The sequence below is a fragment of the Micromys minutus genome (assembly GCF_963924665.1).
Source record: "Micromys minutus genome assembly, chromosome: 23".
NCBI lineage: Eukaryota > Metazoa > Chordata > Mammalia > Rodentia > Muridae > Micromys > Micromys minutus.
In genome coordinates, this window is record NC_137958.1 from 37,746,834 (window position 1) to 37,769,190 (window position 22,357).

Genomic DNA, 22,357 nt, shown 5'->3' on the forward strand with positions numbered 1-22,357 from the left:
GAATTGGAATTTTGATGGGAATTGCATTGAATCTGTAGATTGCTTTTAGTAAAATGGTCATTTTTACTAATATTAATCCTACCAATCCACAAGCATGGGAGATCTTTTCATCTTCTGCAGTCTTCTTCAGTTTCCTTCTTCAGACACTTGAAATTCTTGTCATACCTGTCTTTCAGTTGCTTAGTTTGAGTCACTCCAAGGTGTTTTATATTATTTCTGATTATCGAGAAGAATGTTGTTTTCCTAATTTCTTTCTCAGTCTGTTTATCCTTTGAGTAGAGAAAGGCTACTGATTTGTTTGAGTTAATTCTATATCCAGACACATTGCTGAAGTTGTTTACCAGGTTTAGGAATTCTCTGATGAAATTTTTGGGGTCACTAAAGTACACTATCAAATTATCTTCAAATAGTGATATTTTGCCTTCTTTGTTTCCAATTTGTATCCTCTTGACCTTCTTTTGTTGTCTAATTGCTCTGGCTAGGACTACTATATTTTTGTCTGCTCTGGAGAGGACTACTAATTGGTAGGGAGAGAGTAGGCACCCTTGTGTAGTCTTTGATTTTAGTGGGATTGCTTCAATTTCTCTCCATTTAGTTTGATGTTGGCTACTAGTTTGCTGTATATTGCTTTTACTCTATTTATGTATGGGCCTTGGTTGTCTGATCTTTCCAAGACTTTTATCATAAAGGAATATTGAATTTTGTCAAATGCTTTCTCAGCATCCAATAAGATCATCATGTAGGTTTGTTTATATAATGGATGACATTGATGAATTTTTATATATTGAACCATCCCTGCATCTATAGGGTGAAGCCTACTTGATCATTGTGAATGATCATTCTGATGTGTTCTTGGATTTGGTTCACAGGTATTTTATTGAGTATTTTTGCATCAATAATTATGAACAAAATTGGTCCGTAGGGTCTTTGTGCAGTTTGGGTATAAGTGTAACTGTGGCTTTGAGAAAAAAAAATTGAATAGCGTTCCTTCTGTTTCTATTTTGTGGAATAGTTTGAAGAGTCTTGGTATTAAGTCTTCTTTAAAAGTTTGATAGTATTCTGTACTAAACCCACCTGGTCCTGGGCATTTTTTGGATAGAAGACTTTTAATGAATGCTTCTTTTTCTTTAGCGGATTTGGAATGTTTACCAGGTTTATCAGATCATGATTTGACTTTGGCATCTGGTATCTGTCTAAAATAATGGTCTATTACCTTTTGAAATGGACCCTTCAGAAAACCCACTGTTTTCCAAAATGTTTTAAACTCGGAAGAGTAAACAGAAATCAGCAAACAGAGTACAACTTCGTAGTTACTTAAACTTAAGTGAGTTAGTTATCATTATATATAGCAAAAAATTCTCACAGTACCTCTGCAATTGATACCATCTCCGTAGTACCCAAAGGGGCAGCGTCCACACCTGAAGTGACCATCTGTGGTTGGCACACAGGAAACACCCGGGAAACATGATGATTCTGTACAATTTGATATTTTGGTTGATCCAAACTTTCCTGGCAAAATAGTGATTGCTGCTTTAGTAGTCAATGATGTAAGAGTTTGCCCAGAGAAATTTTGGGATGGGTTGCTAATTTTGGATAGGTGTGCATTATTTCCTTTTGTCTCTGTTGAAATAGTGCTCAGGACAGGGTCTACTTGGCCTAACGAAATGTTAGGATTGATGCTTAAGAAATGATTATTGTGTTCTGGAACTTCAAGCTCATCAACAGTAAGATCTTTACTGAGAACATGATCCACATACTCATAAGCTGGTGTCTGATGGGAAGTACCCTTCTTTGTATTATCCATTGTTGTTGTAACTGATTTTATTGACAAGGAAGATATGCCTTTTGAGCTTAAGACCTTGTCAGAAGTTGTTGCAGGACTCTGAGTAAAGCTTGAATTCACCAGTAAAGGCTCCTTTGATGGTGGTTGAAAACTCGAGTCTAAAGAGCAAAGAAATAAATAGAAACATTCATCAGGATGTTTATTGATGTTCTACCCCATTCATATTTTGATACCAAGTTACTCATTTGTTTATTTGTGATTTTTAATATTTATGACCAAGAATCATACAGTAATAAAAAGTCATCATAGTGTTCCACCCTCCAAGGAATGCTTAACATACTTGGATACATGAGGTAACTCAGAAGGTTAGCAGGTTTGAAAGCTGTGGAATATCCACTAATAAGTTTCCCAGGAATCCACTTTGCTCACTTTTCTGTAATACATCCCTGAGCATTCAGGAGATCAGCATGGGAAAATGTATTTCAAGTTATCATATATAACCCTCAGATTATCTTTCTAAAAGTAAAACAAAAACAAAAACAAAAAACTGAGTTATAACTTGTTTTTATAACTCTTGGGGCAAACAATTGGGTAGTATGCTCTACCACACTTGATCCAAGATCATGACTTATTGGGGACATTTTTGTCTATTAGCCTAATATAAGTTTTTTGGTTTTGGCAGTTTTACCATTCTCTTCTTCAGACCTCTGTTGTAAAGCCCTTTAAGAACTCCATTTCAAGAGTAAATCAGTATATCAAATGTATTGGAGTTCAACTATTATAAACAAAATCTAATGAATCATAATCTGGGATTCATGAGTCTCTTGGACTTAACTATTGGAAATTAGATCAAAGTTAAGTCCCCCCCCCCCAAATCCTCAGATTTAGAATGAATCCTACGCTTGAAAATTCATCTGTAAAATGTATGAATTCTAGCATGGCTGTGTTTGGTAAGAGGGCCTTGGTAAAAGAGATTCTGGTTGCATAAGGTGAGAAAGTGCATCTCTGCTCTAAGCAGATAATTGTCCTAAGAAGAGGCAGAGGTATAAAGAAGTCATACACGGAATAAAGGTGTGAAGATGCCATTGTCTGATGGGCAAAAAGACAGTATTCCTGAAGACAACTAATTTACACCCTTGACCTTGAATTTCCACACTCTAGAATTAGGAAAAAAAGCGATTTTTCAATGTTTTTCTGTAATATAATATTTAAGATTGCAGAGATTATAAAAGAAGATATTTTATGGTGCATTATACAATTCTTACCTTTATAAAAAATACTATAGACTTAATTGATTTAGTCCTGTGGGAAACACGCAGGAGGTTGCATAGGCTGTCTTATTTGTTACCTGAACATATAGGTCCACCATGTGATCAGTAAACATCTCATGAAAAGGATATCTTTATTCATGTAACTATGACACATATAGATCTTTAATGCTGTCTCCTAGAACTCACTTTTAAAATAGTGATGTCCCTCAGTATTTTTGTGTCACCCTTCCTCTAAAATTTCTGTCTCCTTGGATAGTAACCATAAGAGTTCATCTTTAACTTAGTCCTATATCATGGCCTTCATGTGGATAGAATTCTCAGCCTCTCCCTCTCCCTCTCCTCACTTCTCTCTCTCCCTCTCTCTCTCTCTCTCTCTCTCTCTCTCTCTCTCTCTCTCTCTCTCTCTCTCTCTCCTCAATCCATGCTTCTTTTAAGGCCCTTCATTATCCTACCAACAAGAAATGTTGCCTCTTGTGTGCCCTTCATTCAAAATATACAAAACATTTTTTTGGTACCATGGAGTTACTAATCTCATTTCTTGCTACCACATGGTAATTAAATGTGAGGACATACAAGATGCACTTCTGTATCCTGTTCATCTAGTTCTACATGTAACACGATGCATATATACTAAAGAAACACATTAGTGGAAGAAAATGCTATTGAGTGACCAGAAGTAGGTAAACCGCACAAAACACAGCAGAGAGCAAGGACTATTACCGTGACATGTGTTTCCATTGCCGTGAAACCCTTCTGGACATGGACCACAATGATAGGAACCAAAGACATTGACGCATTCCACACCTGGGAAACAAGGCCAGGATTCACACTCATCTACATCTTTCTCACAGTTCTTGCCTATAGGAAATATACCAACAGTTCAAATTATTTAATGTCTAACATCCGGTTGCTTGGTTACATATACTCTCCTGGTACTAGCTATGTAGCTCAGGTTAAGCAAAAATGTGTCACAGTGCTGCCTCTTGAGTTCTGGGATTGCTGGCAGGTTTGCCTCCTCTTTATCTAGCACTTCCAAACCTCTACTGAGGAGATACATTTACCATTTGTTTGAAAACTACTGTGCAATCAAATATAAAATCACTTAGACTTCTTTTAATTGCAAACTCAACTCTTCACACATGTAAATTTGTGTTTTTCTATAAATAAGTAGGTAATCTCATCACCCAGGAAGGGAAGATAGGAAGACTTGAGTTGGTCAGCATAAGTAACACAAGATATGTATCAAGAAACAGTTGATTAGTATTTGAAGTAAGAATTACAGTATATAATATATAATTATATAATTATATAATTTGTACTTTTCTTTAAAAACTCAATATTTTGAATGGTTGTTTAGAATGTTTCTCACTAATATTAAGAAGGACTAGTTCAATCAAAATACTAGACTCTGAAAATTTTATTTTTACATGTTAATATGTCAAAGTTTTCCCAATAAGATACTTTTATATGATCAGCATCTGATTTGAATAAATAAATTCATATTATGAATAGAAAATAACCCTTGTTATACATATATTTTTGAGGAAATTAATATATGAATAATTTCAAATATAACCCATAACACAAAACCAGTAGGATATCTATATTCACATGTTTAAGTGATGATTTAAAAATAATAAAGAAGGTTAGATACAAGTAAATTTTTTCAGTATATTAAAACTGACTTATTTCAGCAAAGTCAACTCACTAATTATATATTAATCTAATATTACATCTATATACCCTAAAAGCTACCCTAAAAGCTATTCATACATGACTTTAAAGTCTTTGATAAATTAAAGACATTATTATCATATGGTTATTTTTGTAATCAAACATTTTAGGACAAGTAATGTATTAGTGAATATGTTTGTATTTCATTTGATTCCAACTCTGATTTTACCCATAATGTCTCTAAATTAGTAAATTACTTATAAAGCATTTCCTATGGGATAATATTCTTATTTTCCTGAAATATTTTTTTAATTATTCTCCATTATGTTTCTTTCAAAGATATTTTTTTAAGTAAATGGTTCTTTTTTTCAAACAAAATAACATATAAAAAGATAAAACAAAAACCATCCCATGGAAGTTGGTCAGCGTAAACCAACAGTAGTAAATAAACCGCAAAAGAAGGTATGAGATTCAGAGCCCCACTCATTCATACATTCAGGAGTAAACATATTCACAAAGGACCAGGTGCAGACCTGTGTAGGCTCTGTGCTTCCACATTTAGCTTTTGTAAGTTCATACAAGCTTTCCTTAGTTGATTTAGAGGGCCTTGTTCTCCTCATGTCCTCCTCTGTCTCTGACTACCACGTTCCTTCTGCCTCCTCTTTCACTGCATTTCCCGTTCTAAATTTCAATATCAATACACTTAAATGTATTTTTACTTGCCAAATAGATGTAGAAGTACCTATAAACATTCAATTGAGTTTCCTTGATTTCTGTCAGAATCATAAAATGGACAAAATCCTAAGAATATATGAAACCAAATTCAGAAATCTTTGAAAGTTCCCAATTAAAACATCATCAGAGGATGTAACCAGTGTTTATGTCTGTGTTACTTTTTGCCAGACTTTAAAGAATATGGTTTAAAGACTTAAGAACATAGATTTGCATGTTTCCCCGAAAGAACATTCCAAGGAACTTTTCTGTTTAATTCTCTCTCATTCTTATTTAGTTTGTAAGGAACCCACACTGACCTGTGAGCTCAGGGGGACAGGCACAGGAGTAACTGTGTAAGCCCCCAATGCATTTCCCAAAGCCACAAGGGTTGGACTGGCACTCACTGGCTTTGACTTCACAAAGAACTCCACGAAAACCAGAAAAGCAGACACAAAGGTAGGCTCCACTTCCTGGAGGGAATTTTCTGTCAGACACACATGATCCACCATTCAAGCAGTCACAAGACTTCACAGTCACCTACAAAAGAAAATATTGAATGCGTTTATTTTGAATGAAACAATGTTTAGTTTTCACTCCATGAAATCAGAACAGGCATGAGGACTTTTGGATCAGGATAAACAAGTCTTGTCTCTCTGCAAAATTCTTGTTTAAAAAATGGTATCTTCTTTCAAGAGCGAAGCTAAAATGTAAGTGCTACGTGGAATACTTTTTAGAAATATTGCAAGCACAATGACTTGTTTTGATTTTCTAACTTTAAAAATAGATTCAATAATAGTTCAAAGTGGTCTGGAATTTATATTCCTCCTTTCTCTTCTTCCCTAGGACATATTTCTTTAGGTAAGTAACACCATACCCCATGGATATGTGTCTAAATGCAAACAGAATACTAGGAAACAAAATCAGTGATCTGAGAGGCAGTCAGCCACCCATGTTATCACAATAACTTCAGTTGTTAGGTTAATATAATCAAACAAGGTTACCTTTCATCATATGTGTCTGTGTAAAAATGTACATGCAAAACTTCAAGCACACATGCACATCACAAGTTTATAAGAACGTAAGCCTTCTGACAAAGTGGCTACATATCTCAAAAAAGGAAAACCGTCAATTGGTTCTTTCAAATCTTTTTTCTGTATTTGTGGTTTCTATTTCAGCATCCAAGACCCATGCTTCAGGACTTAAGAGTGTCTCTCAGGTGCTATGCTATTACAAGTAACACTTATTTTAAGCATGCCATGTTTAATGCCTCCATCTCCCTTTGACATGAAGACAATGTTTTGCCCAGGATTTAAGTGAAGTGGTAGTATTTGTAACAGATTCAGTGACATTTATGTAACTATAACTATGACCTCCAATGTGAATGTCGTTTCAGCCTCACAGTCATCCTTCAGACGGAGAGTGAATCTCTGAGGAATCTGTGACTCTGTTTTCCATGTAAGAAGTCCTCCAGAGGAGACTTCTGCCCCATCAGGACCAGAATCCAGTGTAAAATGGATCTCAGAGCCTTCTGCATCCCAGGCCATGAACTGGTACTCAAAGTCTTCACCATAAAATGCTTGTAATTTGTCTTGCAGTGCTTGAATCACAGGGGGCTGGTTATCTGTAACAGAGAATGATTTAACCTTGTATCCGAGAAGAAAATAAAAGAGTGCTGATGGTTCCCATAGGAACAGACATCTAATAAGGAGTTAATTCTCCTTAAAGTTCTATTTGCTGCTATTTTCTTCTTTTTTTTAATTAATGGCATTCCATTCTGTGTAAATGTAAAAGCAACTGGGCAGCTTCAGGGTTCGTTTTGAGAGTCAAGTCTATAAACAGTTTGTAAACCATGTAACACATGCAGACAGGTTTACGCTCTGCAGGTTGGAGGCATTCCTCTTTGGTCTTAAATAACTTTGTGTTGACCGTTCCACTGCTTGGGGACCCTGGGTATCCTGGACCCTGTTAATCTTTCTACATGTGTTCTCTCAGCCTCACCTTTCCCCTCTGCATCTTGCATTACTTTCTGAGATTATACCCCACATCCAAACCCGAATGCTTCTTCCAATCTGCCTACTTCCCCATTTGTAACAGTGGGGAGTGAACAGTCGGACCAGACTCCTATTCCTCTGCATCCTTTTCAGTACCCATGCTCACACAGCCTTGAGTGATGCTGTGACAGGAATAGGGAATGTTCTCTTTATACTCAGAAAACATTCTAAAATATACATTATACCGTCTTATATTTTAATATATGTACTTTCCTCACTTGCTAGCCATACTGGCTAGTTTTGTGTGTCCAGTTAACAGGAGCTGGAGTTTTCAAAGAGAAAGGAGCCTCCCTTGAGGAAATGCCTCCATGAGATCCAGCTGTAAAGCATTTTCTCAACTAGTGATCAAGGGTGGGAGGGCCCATTGTGGGTGGTGCCATCCCTGGGCTGGTGGGCCTGGGTTCTATAAGAAAGCAAGCTGAGCACACCAGAGGAAGCAAGCCAGTAAGTGACATCCTTCCATGGTCTCTCCATCAGCTCCTGCTTCCTGACCTGCTTGAGTTCCAGTCCTGACTTCCTTTGGTGATGAACAGCAATGTGGAAGTGTAAGCTGAATAAACCCTTTCCTCCCTAACATGCTTCTTGGTCATGATGTTTGTGCAGGAATAGAAGCCCACTAGCTAAACATAAGAGATCTAAATATACCAGGGCAGCCGGACTACACGTGCATTATGTGTATGTGCGATGCACTGGTGCCTAGAGATCCCAGGTCCAGCATCCAATTTGTCCCAATTTGAAAGCTGCCTCATTATTGATTTTAGTACCTTCGTCCTTTACATGAGACCCATTTTAAAACTACTTATACCACTGAGTGAGCATGAGAGAGATTCACAAATCAATCATACCATAACTGTTAAAAGAAAGACTCACTGGATGTTGGCAACACACACCTTCACTCCTAGCAGGAGGCTGGCAGAGGCAGGCAGATCTTTGAGGTTGAGACTGGTCTACAGAGTGAGTTCTAGGATGGTCAGGGCTACTACACAGAGAAATTCTGTCTCAAACAAACAAACAAACAAGAAAGACTCCAACTCTTGTTTTCTGGTTTTCTGTGAGTAATAAAGAAAACACTTTTTCACTCCATAAAAAGAAAAATGACTCCATTTTCTTTATCACTCTTGTTATTTTCCCTCAAATTTTCATTGGCTTTTTTTTAATGTTCTGTAAACCGTGTTGCTGCACTGTGAATATGAAAAAAAATATCTAACAAAAGTAAGGGAAATTACATAAACAATGACATGTAAATATAAAGTCATTTCAATTATAAAGTTATATAGGCTCTGAGAGTCATGTCTTACTGTATCTTAATTACTACTCCATGTACCTAATAATACCTGCTCACACGAGAAAAAATTCAGACACACAAATGAAATTATTGTAGGCTTGGGAAAGTGAAGATGCTATAACATGTAACAACTATTTGTGGTACCTTTTGGATGGAAGAATAGATCCTGAATTTTTCTATACACTTGATCATATTTATAGAATTACATAAGAGAGGTGTTGAAAGGCACTTTATAGAGCACCCAGTCTAAATATTTTAAGTATCAAATGGAATATCCCATTGGAGCTGAAATAGCTGAGTTTTCTTGCTATAAAACTGAACAAAGCAAAGTTAGATATAAGAAATTGTGTTTATCTAAATTAAGAATTCCCATATCATTCTTCTATGAACTATTCAAATATTATTTCATTATTAAATATTAAAATACATAATTATAAGCTATTAAAGTATGGTGAAATAAGTTATATGTAGTCCTATATCACTTAGTATTATGATAAGTTATAAGATATAAATCATTAATCAGCTTTATCATTGTGTCATTGTGGAGGGTATAGTCACAAATTAAAAGAGCTATTAAATCACTTGATATAAACACATATAAAGCCTGTTATTAGCCAGTGTTGTTATTTAGTGTTCGAGACCACATATAAAAACATACTCCTATGTTTTGATTTCTTAAAGAAAATAAATTTATGAAGTAATGAGGGATTCTAAATCAAATATATTGCTTATCTATCTCAGATACATTAATATCAGCTATGGCTTAAAAATCATTTTAAGAATTTTGTACAAGAATGTAGATTGTCCTGAGGGTATTTGTATCTTAATGTTAATTCTACTTCCTCAAGAAGGGCTTCCCAGACATGAACTCAAAAGGGGACTTCATCTGAACCTTCCAATTTTAGTTAGTAAAATAAAGGAAAGCCAGTGACTGGGCGGGGTGATGGAGGTAGAGAGAGGAGAGGTCTGAGGGAGTCTGGACCAGGGTGGAAGTCATCGCAACACGGAGGTTCCCAAGAACCAGCTAGACCCAGGTGGGATTTATTGTCGTCAAACAGCTATAAACATTAAGGATTTTACAGGTCTAATATCTTGTTTAGAAGGGCAGTTTGTATCTTTGTCTATTCGATGTAACCTTGTGTAGAGGATTTGTGGATTGAGAGTGGAATATATAAACCTGAATGAAGAGCTATTGGGCTGTAGAGTTGTATTTATGGGGGATTTTGGGGTACAGAAACACCCCGGGACGGAGGTGGAGAACAGGTAGTAGAAAATTGCCAGGGAAGGGAGTTGTGTGAATGGAGTGAGATCTGGGTACTGGCTCTGACCAGGTGATGGAGGTGCGCGTGGCTCCATATCAGGGTTGGGCCTGAGGAGTGAGACTCAGGGCGAATAGAGAGATAAAAAATTTATATTTGTAATATTTGCAGCAACCCAAGAAACAACCGAATTAATAGAAAAGAACTTACAATCTGAAACTGACCACGTAGAATTTGAGGTTTCAGGTCTACAAATCAAACAAGAGCTGCTAGGATGTTTATCTCCATCAGTGTAGCAGAGACCATCAATAATACAAATATTATCCTAGTGGAATTTGAAAAAAAAAATCAATGAGATTTCCTATGCTTAATACATAGAAACCAGAAATATAAAAACAGCACCACACATATTTGGATTTTGAGATAATTTTTATAAACTCAACACAAGTACATTGTTGAAAACAAATTATTCATAGTCGTAGAAAGCAATAAAACTGATGAATTTGAAAGAATGGTAAAATGCAGGGAAGCCAATGGATAGTATAGCATAGCTTGTGAGTAACAGGTCAGCTCCTCCTGGAAGTGCTTTATTAAGGAAATGGCATTTTCCTGCACAGTTGAAAGAATGCTATGGGTTTATAGCTGACTTCTGTTTCAGGTTGTTGCCTACTCTGTCCTTTAACTTCTACCACCATCCCAGATCACGACACAATCGCTACACCTCACAAGGCATCCCCGAAAGCAATGCTGCCTCGTGGAGACGCAGCAAAGTGAGACCATCCCTTAACTTCTGAAGATTCCCACGTATTTACCGCTTCTGCTCACTGTATAACAACTCCTTCCCTGGCGCTTACGGTACTCGACAAAATAGAACAAACAGGCCAGGAGGACAAGACAGCTTGAAAAGACATCACTAAAGTATTTTTAAACAGGCAAAAACAAAATATTTCAGATAAAATAAAACCCAAATCAGGTTTCAATGAGTAAAATCTCTTCTTGACATATTCTGAATGCTTATGTCAAGGAAAAAGTAGGCACGTTGTTTTCCTATGTGTGTACACTAGTTTTATGTTCTTTGCTTTGAAGAGTTGGCTAGAGTTGGCTCATATTAGGTCCATGGGGTTTATCAAGTAACCAGTTTCCATGTAGGAAGCCTTGGAGACAACCAAAGGAAAAATAAAACCAGACAAGAGGCAAACAGAAACAGTAAAAGCATTAGATACATATTATAAAACTTTTTCAAATACAAATCATTTGCTGCAAAAAGAACTAGTTAAGCACAAAGACAAATCTTCCTGGAAGATGTGTATGTAGGACCACGTAAGTAGATAACTGCATATGAAGTTCCTTCTCTGATTCTTTGGAAGGGTCATGGAGAAGAGGGACAGGGTCTCATAGAGCCTAGGCACTTCTCCAGGATGGCACAACCTTATCCTTCTGGTCCTCCAAGTGCTAAAGCCACAGATGTTTGCTACTTTAACCTAGCTCTTCCTTCAAAGTTTCAGGGGGAAACTTTCGGCTACTGTAACACATTAAAAGAGGAAACACCATCCTTGTTTAATCAACAGGAATTACTGAAAGCTTATTAATTTTGATTAGACTAACACAAATGTGGGAAAAATTTTATCCATGTCATTCTAGCATAAGGTTGAGAAAAGTACAAAAGTATGCAAAAGACATGTGGAATTATATTATATTATATTAATTATATTATATTATATTATTATATTATATTAAAAAGTAAAAAACATTTACCTTCATAGTACATGAATCATTTTCACGGGGACCACACACTTGACAAGCGCCATCATATATGATCATTACCTTAGGATTGCTGAATGTGTAACCATCATTAGACACCTACGAGATACAATTCTCCAGTAAGATTTTTTTTTCCTAAATGTTGCTTCATCAGTTCATGATGAAATGTTGTTTATGCACAAGATGGTATCTTTTATTTGTTACCTTCAATTGCAACTTTGCCAAGGGCTTCTCTGCACTCCGACCCATGGCATCAGAATGCTGGCCATCTGGGGGAAGCTGACAGTCCATCGCTCTGCTGTTGTGAAAGACTGCCTGAGTAAAGACACTTGCTCCAAGTACCCACTGACCGCCATCGTTCTGAAAGAGTAAGGGAAAGTCACCTGCTCACTTCTCAGTTGTGGAAGTAATTTTGTACATTTTGTAATTAGTAAATTATATATAATCAACATAGAAGTTTTAAAATATATATTCCATACAATCAGATAGATAGAAAAAAATACATCGAAAGGAAGTTTTATTCAGAATAATAGAAAAGTATACACCACAGTTTGATTATTCAAGAAAGAAAATTAACCTTTCCCCCAAAGCATACATTATTGACAGGTTCGATTCAAAAAGAGTTGCCAAGGTTGGTTATATATACGCATTCATCACAGAATGTACCTCAGAGCAAGGGGAAATCGGAAATCAATGGAGTGCCTAGTTGTCACATGGTAAACAAAATTTCTATGTAAGAGTTTCTCCTTCAACCAAATTCCCACTTTCACCTCTCTGGAACACCTTACCAATATGTTGGCAGCCACTGGGCATTCCTGCTGCTTTATGATCATTGACTGCTCCAGAAAAAGAGCTAAGATGGGTGAGTGCTTCAACTAGTTGAAAATTTTAAACTTTATGCCAGAGGATTTGGGTTCAGACTCCCCATGATGTATTGCATTTCAAAACATCAAACTATGCAGTGATGGCCAAGTTTTGCAATACAGTTAAATATAAAATTGAAGTATACAAAGATTAGTAGGACTAACATTTATCATTGTGGACATACTAATTTTTCATGGTATCCAAGACCCAAGTAAATAAAAGATTTCCCTCATGAAAATTCAACTTAATCTTTTAATTCTATAAAAATATATACTATCCTCAGTTAAATGTGTCAATTTTGCTTAAGCTAGTTTGTATCATTCGAGTAGAATACTGGCCAGCTTATCCTACTCAATGCAATTGGAATGTCATGCCTAACCTACACTTTGGGTACTACCTAGAGTGTTGTAAAATGTCTTAGTGGATGAAAAGAAAAGGGCAGAATGATATTCTGAGTACTGATAACTATATTGAAAACTAGAAGGGCATATTTGTTTATATCTGAATTCACATGTATATTTAAATGCATAAAATGCATCTTGCTTGCACAATAGTTTTCAAGTGCAGCATTGGTCATACAACTTGACAGTACCTCAGCACTGTAGGTTAGAAGGAAAGGGCAAGGACAGAGATATCACTCCAGTTTATGTGGAATAAAATGTAACCTCATTTTGAAGACTTTTTGATTGACAGCTCACAGTTATGCAGATATCTATAGTTAGGGAGAAACAGTGTGTTATAGAAGATCTGCCAGTTTCTCTAGCAGAGGAAGAATGACAAAAATATCACAACTTTGTCATGATGGTTATGCTTAAGGCATGTTGGATCTCGTTTTTCTCTGTGAAATCAGACTGCGGTCAATGACTGGTCCTTAAGATGAGTTCTAGCCCTCTATGAAAAGGTTGAACCCAAAGGGATGAATAAATATGATTATACTTCCTTTATATTCAACATTTTGTGTCTATTATATGCAGAGAATATTCTTTTTAATTTAAAGATTTTAAATTTTGAGAATCTCATGCATGCATACTGTATTAAACCATATCCATCCAACCCCAACTGGTCAACCCTACACACATATACATATCAGCTACTGGCATTCTGCCATAACAGAAAACATATAAAATATAATTTTGCTGTAATAACTGAGATTTAAATAAGACACAATACAAAACCTCAAATCTAATTTAGTCATGGAAGGCTTCAGAAGAGGGGGTCATATTTTTTCTTCCTGAGGGATAAAGGGTGCTTCTGTTTGGATGCTGAAAACTGAAACAGAGAGAGGGAAATCAAACATGGCTGGAGAAACCAGCATTTGAAAAAGAAGGAAGCACAAACCATCATGGTCTATGGTTGAGCAGAATAAAGATGAGAGGCATGTTTAAGTTGCCCACAAAAGGAGTCAAAACCTAGGTCAGAAAGAGACCTCTGCTTATAGGATCATTTCTGGGAATATATATATATATATATATATTCTTGGGTAGAGAAGAACGAAGGTAAAATATATGTCATTTTTTTAAACATAAGGCCAAGTCCAAGATGTACTTTTGATGAAAATACAAATTTATAAAGTTCTGTTTAATCATTTACTAGTAGCATGATCTTATATTATCACATCTGCCAAGGCCACAATTCTTCTCTCTTCTGATATTGAGATCCTACGCATAACATGATGCAATGAGCATAAACACAGAAGGAAAATTTTTCCAAAATGATTCCCTTCAGCAAATTCTCAGCACCAGATTCACACTTCACTTCATCGACTTAGAGAGAAAAGCAAAAACATGTTTCAAATTTTCGAATTTTCCAAATAGAGCATCTAAATTTAAAAGCATGTCCCTATAACAAAAAAAACTTTTACTTAAGCAAAGAGAAAGAAGATCATATAATTCACAAAACAGTGCATATTTAGATTACTCGCATTCAGGCTGAATGACTTTTCTGCTTTAGTGATCTTGAGAGGCTGCGACCAGATGAGGACAGATGTGGTATTTCGGATCAGAGCAAGGTAGATGCGATCAGTGAACACATCTATCCCTGTTCATGCTCAACGCGTCACTCAACACGACATGAATACTTAGCAATGATCCGGTGAAGTAGTGTGGCGGATCCCCTGGAACTCCCAGTGGGCCGGACAGCCTGAGATTATGTTGCTCTCTGATAGACTAAGCTAACCTAAAAATGGCATAAACTCAATTATTTTAGACACTGCACCCAAAGTCTGGGATTGTCATACCTTAAGTTTTGTAACTTCACACTTGATGGAAAATGACTCTTTGAAGCCTTGACCAAAAACTCTCACTGTGACACAGTTCTGCTTCTGAATATCACAAAATCCAGCGTTCTCAATCTCGGTAATTTCAGGAGCTATGTCTTTAGAGAGAGAGAAAAATGATAATAAGCATCATGTGCTTTGTTAATTACAGAAAAAAACATCCCATATTTCTGAGTGTCTAAATTAAACGTATAGTTCCAATGACATTACAAAAGGTACTCAAAACATTATTTATAGCAATTAACCAATTAAACATTTAATCACATTATGTTTAAATAGGTATTGCTAACCATCCAAACAAAAGTGTTTTCATAGCTGATGATGCCTCAACACACATTTCCCTAATGTCTCAGTAATATCTGTCTTAATTAAAGGAAATGTTAACAAGTCATACCTAAAACACATCTTGGTTTTGTCATATCAGTTTGTGTCAAATAAATGGAAATACAGGTAAAACATGCTTCTGTAATAAGAGTTTACTTAACAGTGCAATACTCACATTTCAAAACTCATTTCATTATTACAAAATATTTTTATCAAAGTGTAATATATACATGCATATGTGTATGTGTATATGTATGTATGCATGCACAAACGTATATTCATGTATAGTTTATACTCCTGTTCCAGCTTTGCCCTTTTGTTGTTCTATAAGGATAACTGTGAGTTTGTTAATCACTGACGGGAACTATATCTCTTAGAACCCACAGCTATCTGACTCTCATAAGGCTCTTATTCCACTTGTAGCCTTAGTGAGCACATCTTACCTGCGTTGATGAGATACGCTTATTAAAATGGATGTGCAGCTGTGAGCAAAATTCCTCTGCCCTAGTCTTATCAGAGCCTAAGCGATCCTACCAGCTAGCCTTGGAGGAAAAATCGGAAGCCTAAGATCTCAGGCTTATGAATATAAATATATCCTATGGGAAGTTTTTAAGTTCATACTCAGACAAGAGAGCTTCCAAAACAGACTTAAAAAACCATGTTGAGCAAATTAGTGTACTTAGTAAAATAGCATAAAATAGTGCTTAAAGTTGACTGAATACCAGGGCCAGGTGAAAGGTTATTCTCTGCGGATAAAAGCACCAATTGTGTGCCAAAGACTGTGTCAGGTGACCTGGCATTTAACAGCACCAGAGTCGGAATCAGCTGAAAACATCAACAACTGGCGGAAAGAGGCCATCAAGTGGTTTGCTGCCACACGGGCAGTTTCATGGACTTTAGCTTCGACATTTGACTACGATGAAACATTCGGGAGGAATCATTAGGATGTTACCTGGTATACTTTCACTATAAACTTAATAAACACTAACGACAAAGACGCATCCATAGTCACATGTCATCCCCAACACCAAAGTTTCAGGGCGTTTGCCTACCATATGAATGGCTGCAGTCATAAGAACTGTAGCCGGGAAAACACTCACAGCCCCAGTCCATACAATGTCCATGTCCTCTGCATAAATGAGGACATTTCAACACTTCTAGGATGCCTTCTATCGACTTCCTGGATTCCTCACTGTTGTGCCTTCCTTCTTCTAAAATGCGTCTCTCACACTCGTTTTCTAACAAGGCCACCCCTGCCTCTGCCCAGTGCATGTCATCTTTTAACAGAACATCCTTCACACACATGTCCACAACATGGTCCAGTGTCCTGCCAAGAAAGGGAAGGCAGAGCCTTCCAATGCTGGAGTTGGCTAGAGTCTGCTGGCACATTGCCAGGACGCTGAATTCGGTGAGGCCGGATGCTGTGGGCCATGAGGGGACAAACTCCTGCCGGATGGCCTCGGTGTGGTCCTCAGGGAAGAAATAAGAAAACTCTTCCAGGTTGCCTTGTCCAAGACGCTGGAAAGTAAATACGGGATGAAAGTCGTTCAGATTTTGTCGTTTCCATCTGTTTTGTAGATTCTTCCTCATTTCCTGGTCCCGTGTGTGCCTCTCATTAGTCAAGTGTGTAGGAGAATTCTGTGTCTTATTCCCAGGACGCTGTAAATTTAACTCCAGTTCGGGTAGGTTTGGGTGGGCATTTTCCTGTAGTAAGAAATCCAAATTGTTTTCTTCCCTAGGTGCATGAGGGTCTATGTTTCCAACAAGTGCTTCTGAATTAATATATTCAGAGTTAATATCTATGTCTGGGATCAAGGAAGAGAACCGGAAGTGCCTGATGTCTTTGCAGCTGGAGGTCGTTTCTAAGTGAGATCTGCTGTTCGGCTCTTGAGAGTGCAGGGAGGTACCGAACCAGCAGCTGCAATAGGATGGTTTTGCAGGAAACCACAGGGATGCTGGTATTTCCTCAAACATGCTTCTTCCTGGTAGAAGCCTTCCAGATGAAAGACAGAATAGTTATTTCAACAGAAACATTTTTTCCCCACGAATCTTTTCCAAAAGGGCAGAACATTGAACGGCCACTACTTAGGCGTCATAGTGCTAGAAAGACAACTAAATAATAGCTTAATTCTCACCTCCATTCACTGATAAAAGCAATACAATTGTTGAAATTGTGATCAATTTTGAGCCCATCCCTGTCATGAAAGTCATTTTCTGGGTTATTGTCGAAGGTGCCACAAAGCCCCAATGTGCTTCCATAGTCTAAACTAGGGATTCTGAGAGTAACACTCATGCTCCAGTCACTGAGGTCAGCACGGATGAACGCTCCAGACGGAAACCAAATCTGAAAGCAGACAGGCCCACACTGAGATACAAGGTGCTTGATTCACCGGGTTAAAAATAAAAGAAGTGCCATATAAGGTATAAGAAAGCTATTTTTTTCTATATATAAATAGAATGAAATACTCATTTTTTATGTGAAAACTTTCACTTAATATTATATTTTAAAGAAATAGCCTTTCACATTTACACCAAAGTGTAATTGAAATTTGGTCACAATTTCAATTCTTTTCATTTTCATTTTTACATGTGTGGCGGGTTTTGCCTGTCTTTGTGTTTGTTCACCATGTGTGACCCTGGTACCTGCAGACGCCAAAATAGGGAGTCAGATCCTAGGAGACTGAAGGTACAGACAGTTGTGTCCTACCATTGGGTGTTGGGAATTGAAGCCCTGAAAGAGAAGCCGGTCCTCTTAGATGTCTGCAGACCCGATCATTTCTACTATTTATAGAAAGAAGTAGTTCTTGGTTTCTTTAATAATTAAAACGTGGTATTTTTCAAGATGGAAGCAGTTAAAACTAGTAAGGGCAATGCTAAGAAAGTCACATTCTGATAGTAGGAAGACAGTTTGGAGCCGCCCTGCCAAGTCATCGAATTCTGCCCATAACATAATTCCAGAGGAATACAAGTCCTTGAAGCTGACCGCTATTCTTTTATTGCCAGTAGACAAATAGAACCAATAGCCAAGTTATTTTAGTTGCCTGAAAAAGTGGCAAACAGAGCAACTGGAGACTACGTGACCTTAATGGACTGTGCCATCTGAGTCACTGCCCCTGGTTCTGATAACATCCTAAGGCCAACCATCTGGAAATATAACTGGAAAAAAATAAAAGACTTTTCCTAAAAGCACTAAAGACATACCACCAGTGTTTGCTTTTCAGTTTAAACATAATACCTCTTGTCTCCTTGTTTTAAAACAAAAAAGATGGTGTGTATTCATTATAGGAATTTTTTTCATGAGTAAAAATACCTTACATTCTTAGTCATTAAACTAGTTAAAATTGTTCCGAAGTCTGCACTTTATATCTCTGCCTAGCAATCAACAAATGCCCACCCTCTCATTTTTTTGACCATGATGTTGTCTACTATGCGCCTAGTTTCAGTTATCTCTTATTCAACTCCCCTATGGAGATGGTAACTTTCCCCTTTACAGGGAGAGAGAGAGATGCAAGGGACATCACAGGTGTTGCCCCTTCCCTAAGTATTTCATTAGAACAAGTTTCCAGTTAAAACTTTTGCTGAAGTGACATATAGAGTTCCCTAGAAAGACCGTTTTTATTCCATTATTTTTATTTTTGGCAATATTATATAAAAGGCAGTGCTCTTTATTTATTTAATTACTGATGATGTACTTCAATATTTTGTTGATTGTACATTCAGGCATACTTTTCAGTGTTAATCCTTTGTGAATCGTCTATTTTTTATTATTTATTTAATTTTGACAGTCTTACTACTAAGCTCACCGTTCTCTTGCCTTGGATTTGAAAGTGGATAGCACAGCCATGTGGCACAACACGTGTGCCTTTTGGTTTAATTAAGGTTTATAGATGTCTAGTAATTCTATATACAACATATATGTACCTATATATCATACCTATAAATGTTTTATATATTTATTGCTTTATACATGTAGCAAAGATTTTTCTAGTTCCTGATTCATACTTTGGATCTGGATGACAGAATTAAGATAAATGATGTTTTCCTTATAAATCACTATTCAGTAAACACTGTTTACTTTATAAGTCTTTACTTTAAAAGTCTTTTTTTTATTTGATTATACTTGCCAAGAATTTACTTTTTGAAAGATGAAAAGGAAAACATGACTTTAAGTTTAATAATAAGAAACATTTATAAGAGGTAATTTGGGGCCCTTTGCCTCATTTTTACTTTTTTTCATATATCTATCAGCTTCTTCCTGAAGTAGTAACAGATTGTATTCATTAAAAAAAAACTGCTTAGCTATTCCTAAGTATCATTTTTCAATTGTCATTTTACCTAATATATATTCATCAGACATTGACAAACAGTTTTAGAAATAAGCAACAAAATTGCAATATTAAAATGTTTTAAAGGAACAATTTAGATGTAAGAATATGTTCCATTTTTAATTAATAGGTTAAAATATAAGCTTTTGGTCAAATATCTGAATGAATCTAAAGCTATTTTCTTTCTTTTTTACATTTTAAATCTGTATATAATGTATTTTGATATATTCATTCATTGTATTGTAAGTGCTGGTTTCTTCAGAAATCTAATATTAAAATATAACAGTCCCTAATTTGTGAGGATGAATAGAAGTTCATCTAAAATTACGAAAAGCAAAACCCTTTTTATGTTAAAGGTTTACTTCTGTTCACTCACCGTGATTTTTCTTCCTAAATAAGACTGAGTTATTCTGATGTTGCTTGATGATGATTCTTGGCTCTTAACAAATAAATATGGTGGGGATTCATGTAACTGGCCACTGCACATGTCAAAAGTAACGATGTCACCTTCTTCTTTGGCAACAAAGCCACAGTTACATGACACAGGATAGTGAAGGCTCCCACAGTCCCACTGGCGTATGTGGATTTCAAAATCACGAGACATGCTCTTGAAAAGCACAAACGTCCCAGTTTGGAAGTTGTCATATACCCTGGTATGAACAAAGGTCAACTACATTAGGAATCAGGATAAAGTATTATAAGGATATAACTGTGATATTAAAAAGTTCTTTAATGTATGTATAAGCATGTAATATATTTTGTTCTAAGAATAAGAAATTTGTGTTTTCAGCACATTTATGGGTATGAAAATTGGTATGTGTCTTTAAATGGCCACAAACACCTTAACTCTTTCCCACCTCCCTCCCTCTCCCCGTCCCCCCCCCCCCCTCCCTCCCTCCCTCCCTCCCTCCCTCCCTCCCTCCCTTCCTCCTTCTCTCTCTCTCTCTCTCTCTCTCTCTCTCTCTCTCTCTCTCTCTCTCTCTCTCTCTCTCTCTCTCTCTCACCCATCCAGCAGGCTTCATTCTTTAAGGACAATATGACGGCTCAGGACACAGGCACTTGGCTGTCTTCCTTACAGAAAGCATTTTTAAACTTTCAGTAGCCAGACTCTTAATAAAATAAGGAACTCTATTTCCTTCCCTTCTTTTCTGTCTGTTTTAGTTTCCTTCCCGGCACATATTTGCTTTTCCACACTCTTTTTTTCTTTCTAGTGCTACTGTTGTCAGTATAGTTCACATGTCTGTTTTCTCTTCTCTTCAAAGCTCAGAGTAGAGGGTTCTACGGCTTTGTCACTCAGAAATAATCTTACTGACGTTTCTCACACGGTGTTTAAAACACCTGTCAGCTATCAAGAAGAAAGGTTTTACTAGACAATGAGTTGTCTTTCTTCTTAAGGATGTCTTAGCATCACGAGGCCCCTAGAACAGCATCACTGAGCTTGACTGTTCCTATGAAGACTGTAAAAGAACCATCATTTTGGTACCCTTTTTCATTACTTTGAACATTTTACTTAAATTCTAGAAACAACTATAAAGGATTTCATGGTAGGGAAAAAAATCAGTTTTGAAAATCGGCATTCTTATCACTAAAGGTAATTAATTTTAAAATAAATTTGATGAATTAGCTTAGTCATTTCACACAAGCCTCATGGATTATTTTGTAATCCTATAAACATTCAGCACAGTTACTCTTAGTGAAAATAAATGACTTATTATCACAAATAAGTAGGCAGCTTGGCACAAATGATTGTGTGCATTTTTAATACTCTTCAATATGTCTTCACTTGTAATAATCCAAAACTTCAGGCCCACTAGTTGTCTGAATTATTTACTAAGGAACAGAATCAAGGCAAAAATATTCTACACAAATACATTAATATCTGGAAACAAACCAGCAAGAGTGCAAGTCATTGAAAAGATGAGAAAATGGTAAAAGAGTATGATGTTCGAAGCAAAACATGGCAAAACACTAAGGAAAACAAAAGTCACCGAAAAGAAGAAAGATTAGGATATTACCTGCCATCAAAGGTAATTATATGTGGGTCAGTAAATGAATAGCAGTAAGCAGATGGGATGTCCTTGACTTTGATCTGCAAAAGAATGATATATTTAAATTTTAATATTGATTGATGGCTGATAAATTATTTAGCGATCAAAACAAATAGTCAATAAATTCTTATTTTTGTAGTTGCTGAAAATGGAATTACTTAAAATGAAACACATGAAGTAATTTTTTAAATTATTTATTTGTATAATGCATCTGTAGTTGTATATACGCCAAGTGTGCACAGGTGACCTCAGAGACAGGAAGGGGGTGTCAGGTCTCCTAGAGCAGATGTTACAGGCAGTTGTTAGCTGCCTCAGATGGCACTAGGAACCAAACTAGAGTCCTCTAGAAGACAAGAAGGTAAACTTAGCTTTTTAGCCATCTCTTAAAATAGTTTATAAATAAAAGAAATTGTTGGCACAGGTGGATTTTTAAATCTTAAGTTATAAAGGTTATTTTTCTGATCAGTCAACCTGGATGCTGTCCGGAGTGTATCTGTCCCACAGGAAAACATCATGAACTATAGGTTCCATAGTGACGTGTGTCACTCTGTCTCCGTCCCGGAAAAAGTCTGCCACCGCAGTGTAGTGAACTACAGCCTGGCTACATGTTCCATCCGCACAAGAGTTCTGCTGAAGGTCCACATGGCAGGAAGACAAAGCCAAATTTAAACCGAGGTGTTCTTTACCTACTCAGAAAGAAAGACAGAAACATTTGAAAAAGGT

At 36.6% G+C, this 22,357-nt stretch overlaps 1 protein-coding gene across 1 annotated transcript in view; it reads right to left on the bottom strand.

Annotated features, from left to right (window-relative positions):
- The window catches only part of VWDE (von Willebrand factor D and EGF domains), a gene marked incomplete at both ends in the record, with an annotated part of 65,384 nt that overhangs the window by 15,736 nt on the left and 27,291 nt on the right, over positions 1–22,357 (bottom strand). The window contains 13 exons of the mRNA XM_080936514.1: positions 1,369–1,941; positions 3,775–3,912; positions 5,760–5,979; positions 6,813–7,063; positions 10,248–10,362; positions 11,793–11,897; positions 12,003–12,158; positions 14,899–15,035; positions 16,314–17,254; positions 17,397–17,605; positions 19,963–20,236; positions 21,602–21,675; positions 22,106–22,320. Of these exons, the coding sequence (XP_080792640.1) occupies positions 1,369–1,941; positions 3,775–3,912; positions 5,760–5,979; positions 6,813–7,063; positions 10,248–10,362; positions 11,793–11,897; positions 12,003–12,158; positions 14,899–15,035; positions 16,314–17,254; positions 17,397–17,605; positions 19,963–20,236; positions 21,602–21,675; positions 22,106–22,320 (3,408 nt within the window). The remainder of the gene's footprint in view (positions 1–1,368; positions 1,942–3,774; positions 3,913–5,759; positions 5,980–6,812; positions 7,064–10,247; positions 10,363–11,792; positions 11,898–12,002; positions 12,159–14,898; positions 15,036–16,313; positions 17,255–17,396; positions 17,606–19,962; positions 20,237–21,601; positions 21,676–22,105; positions 22,321–22,357) is intronic.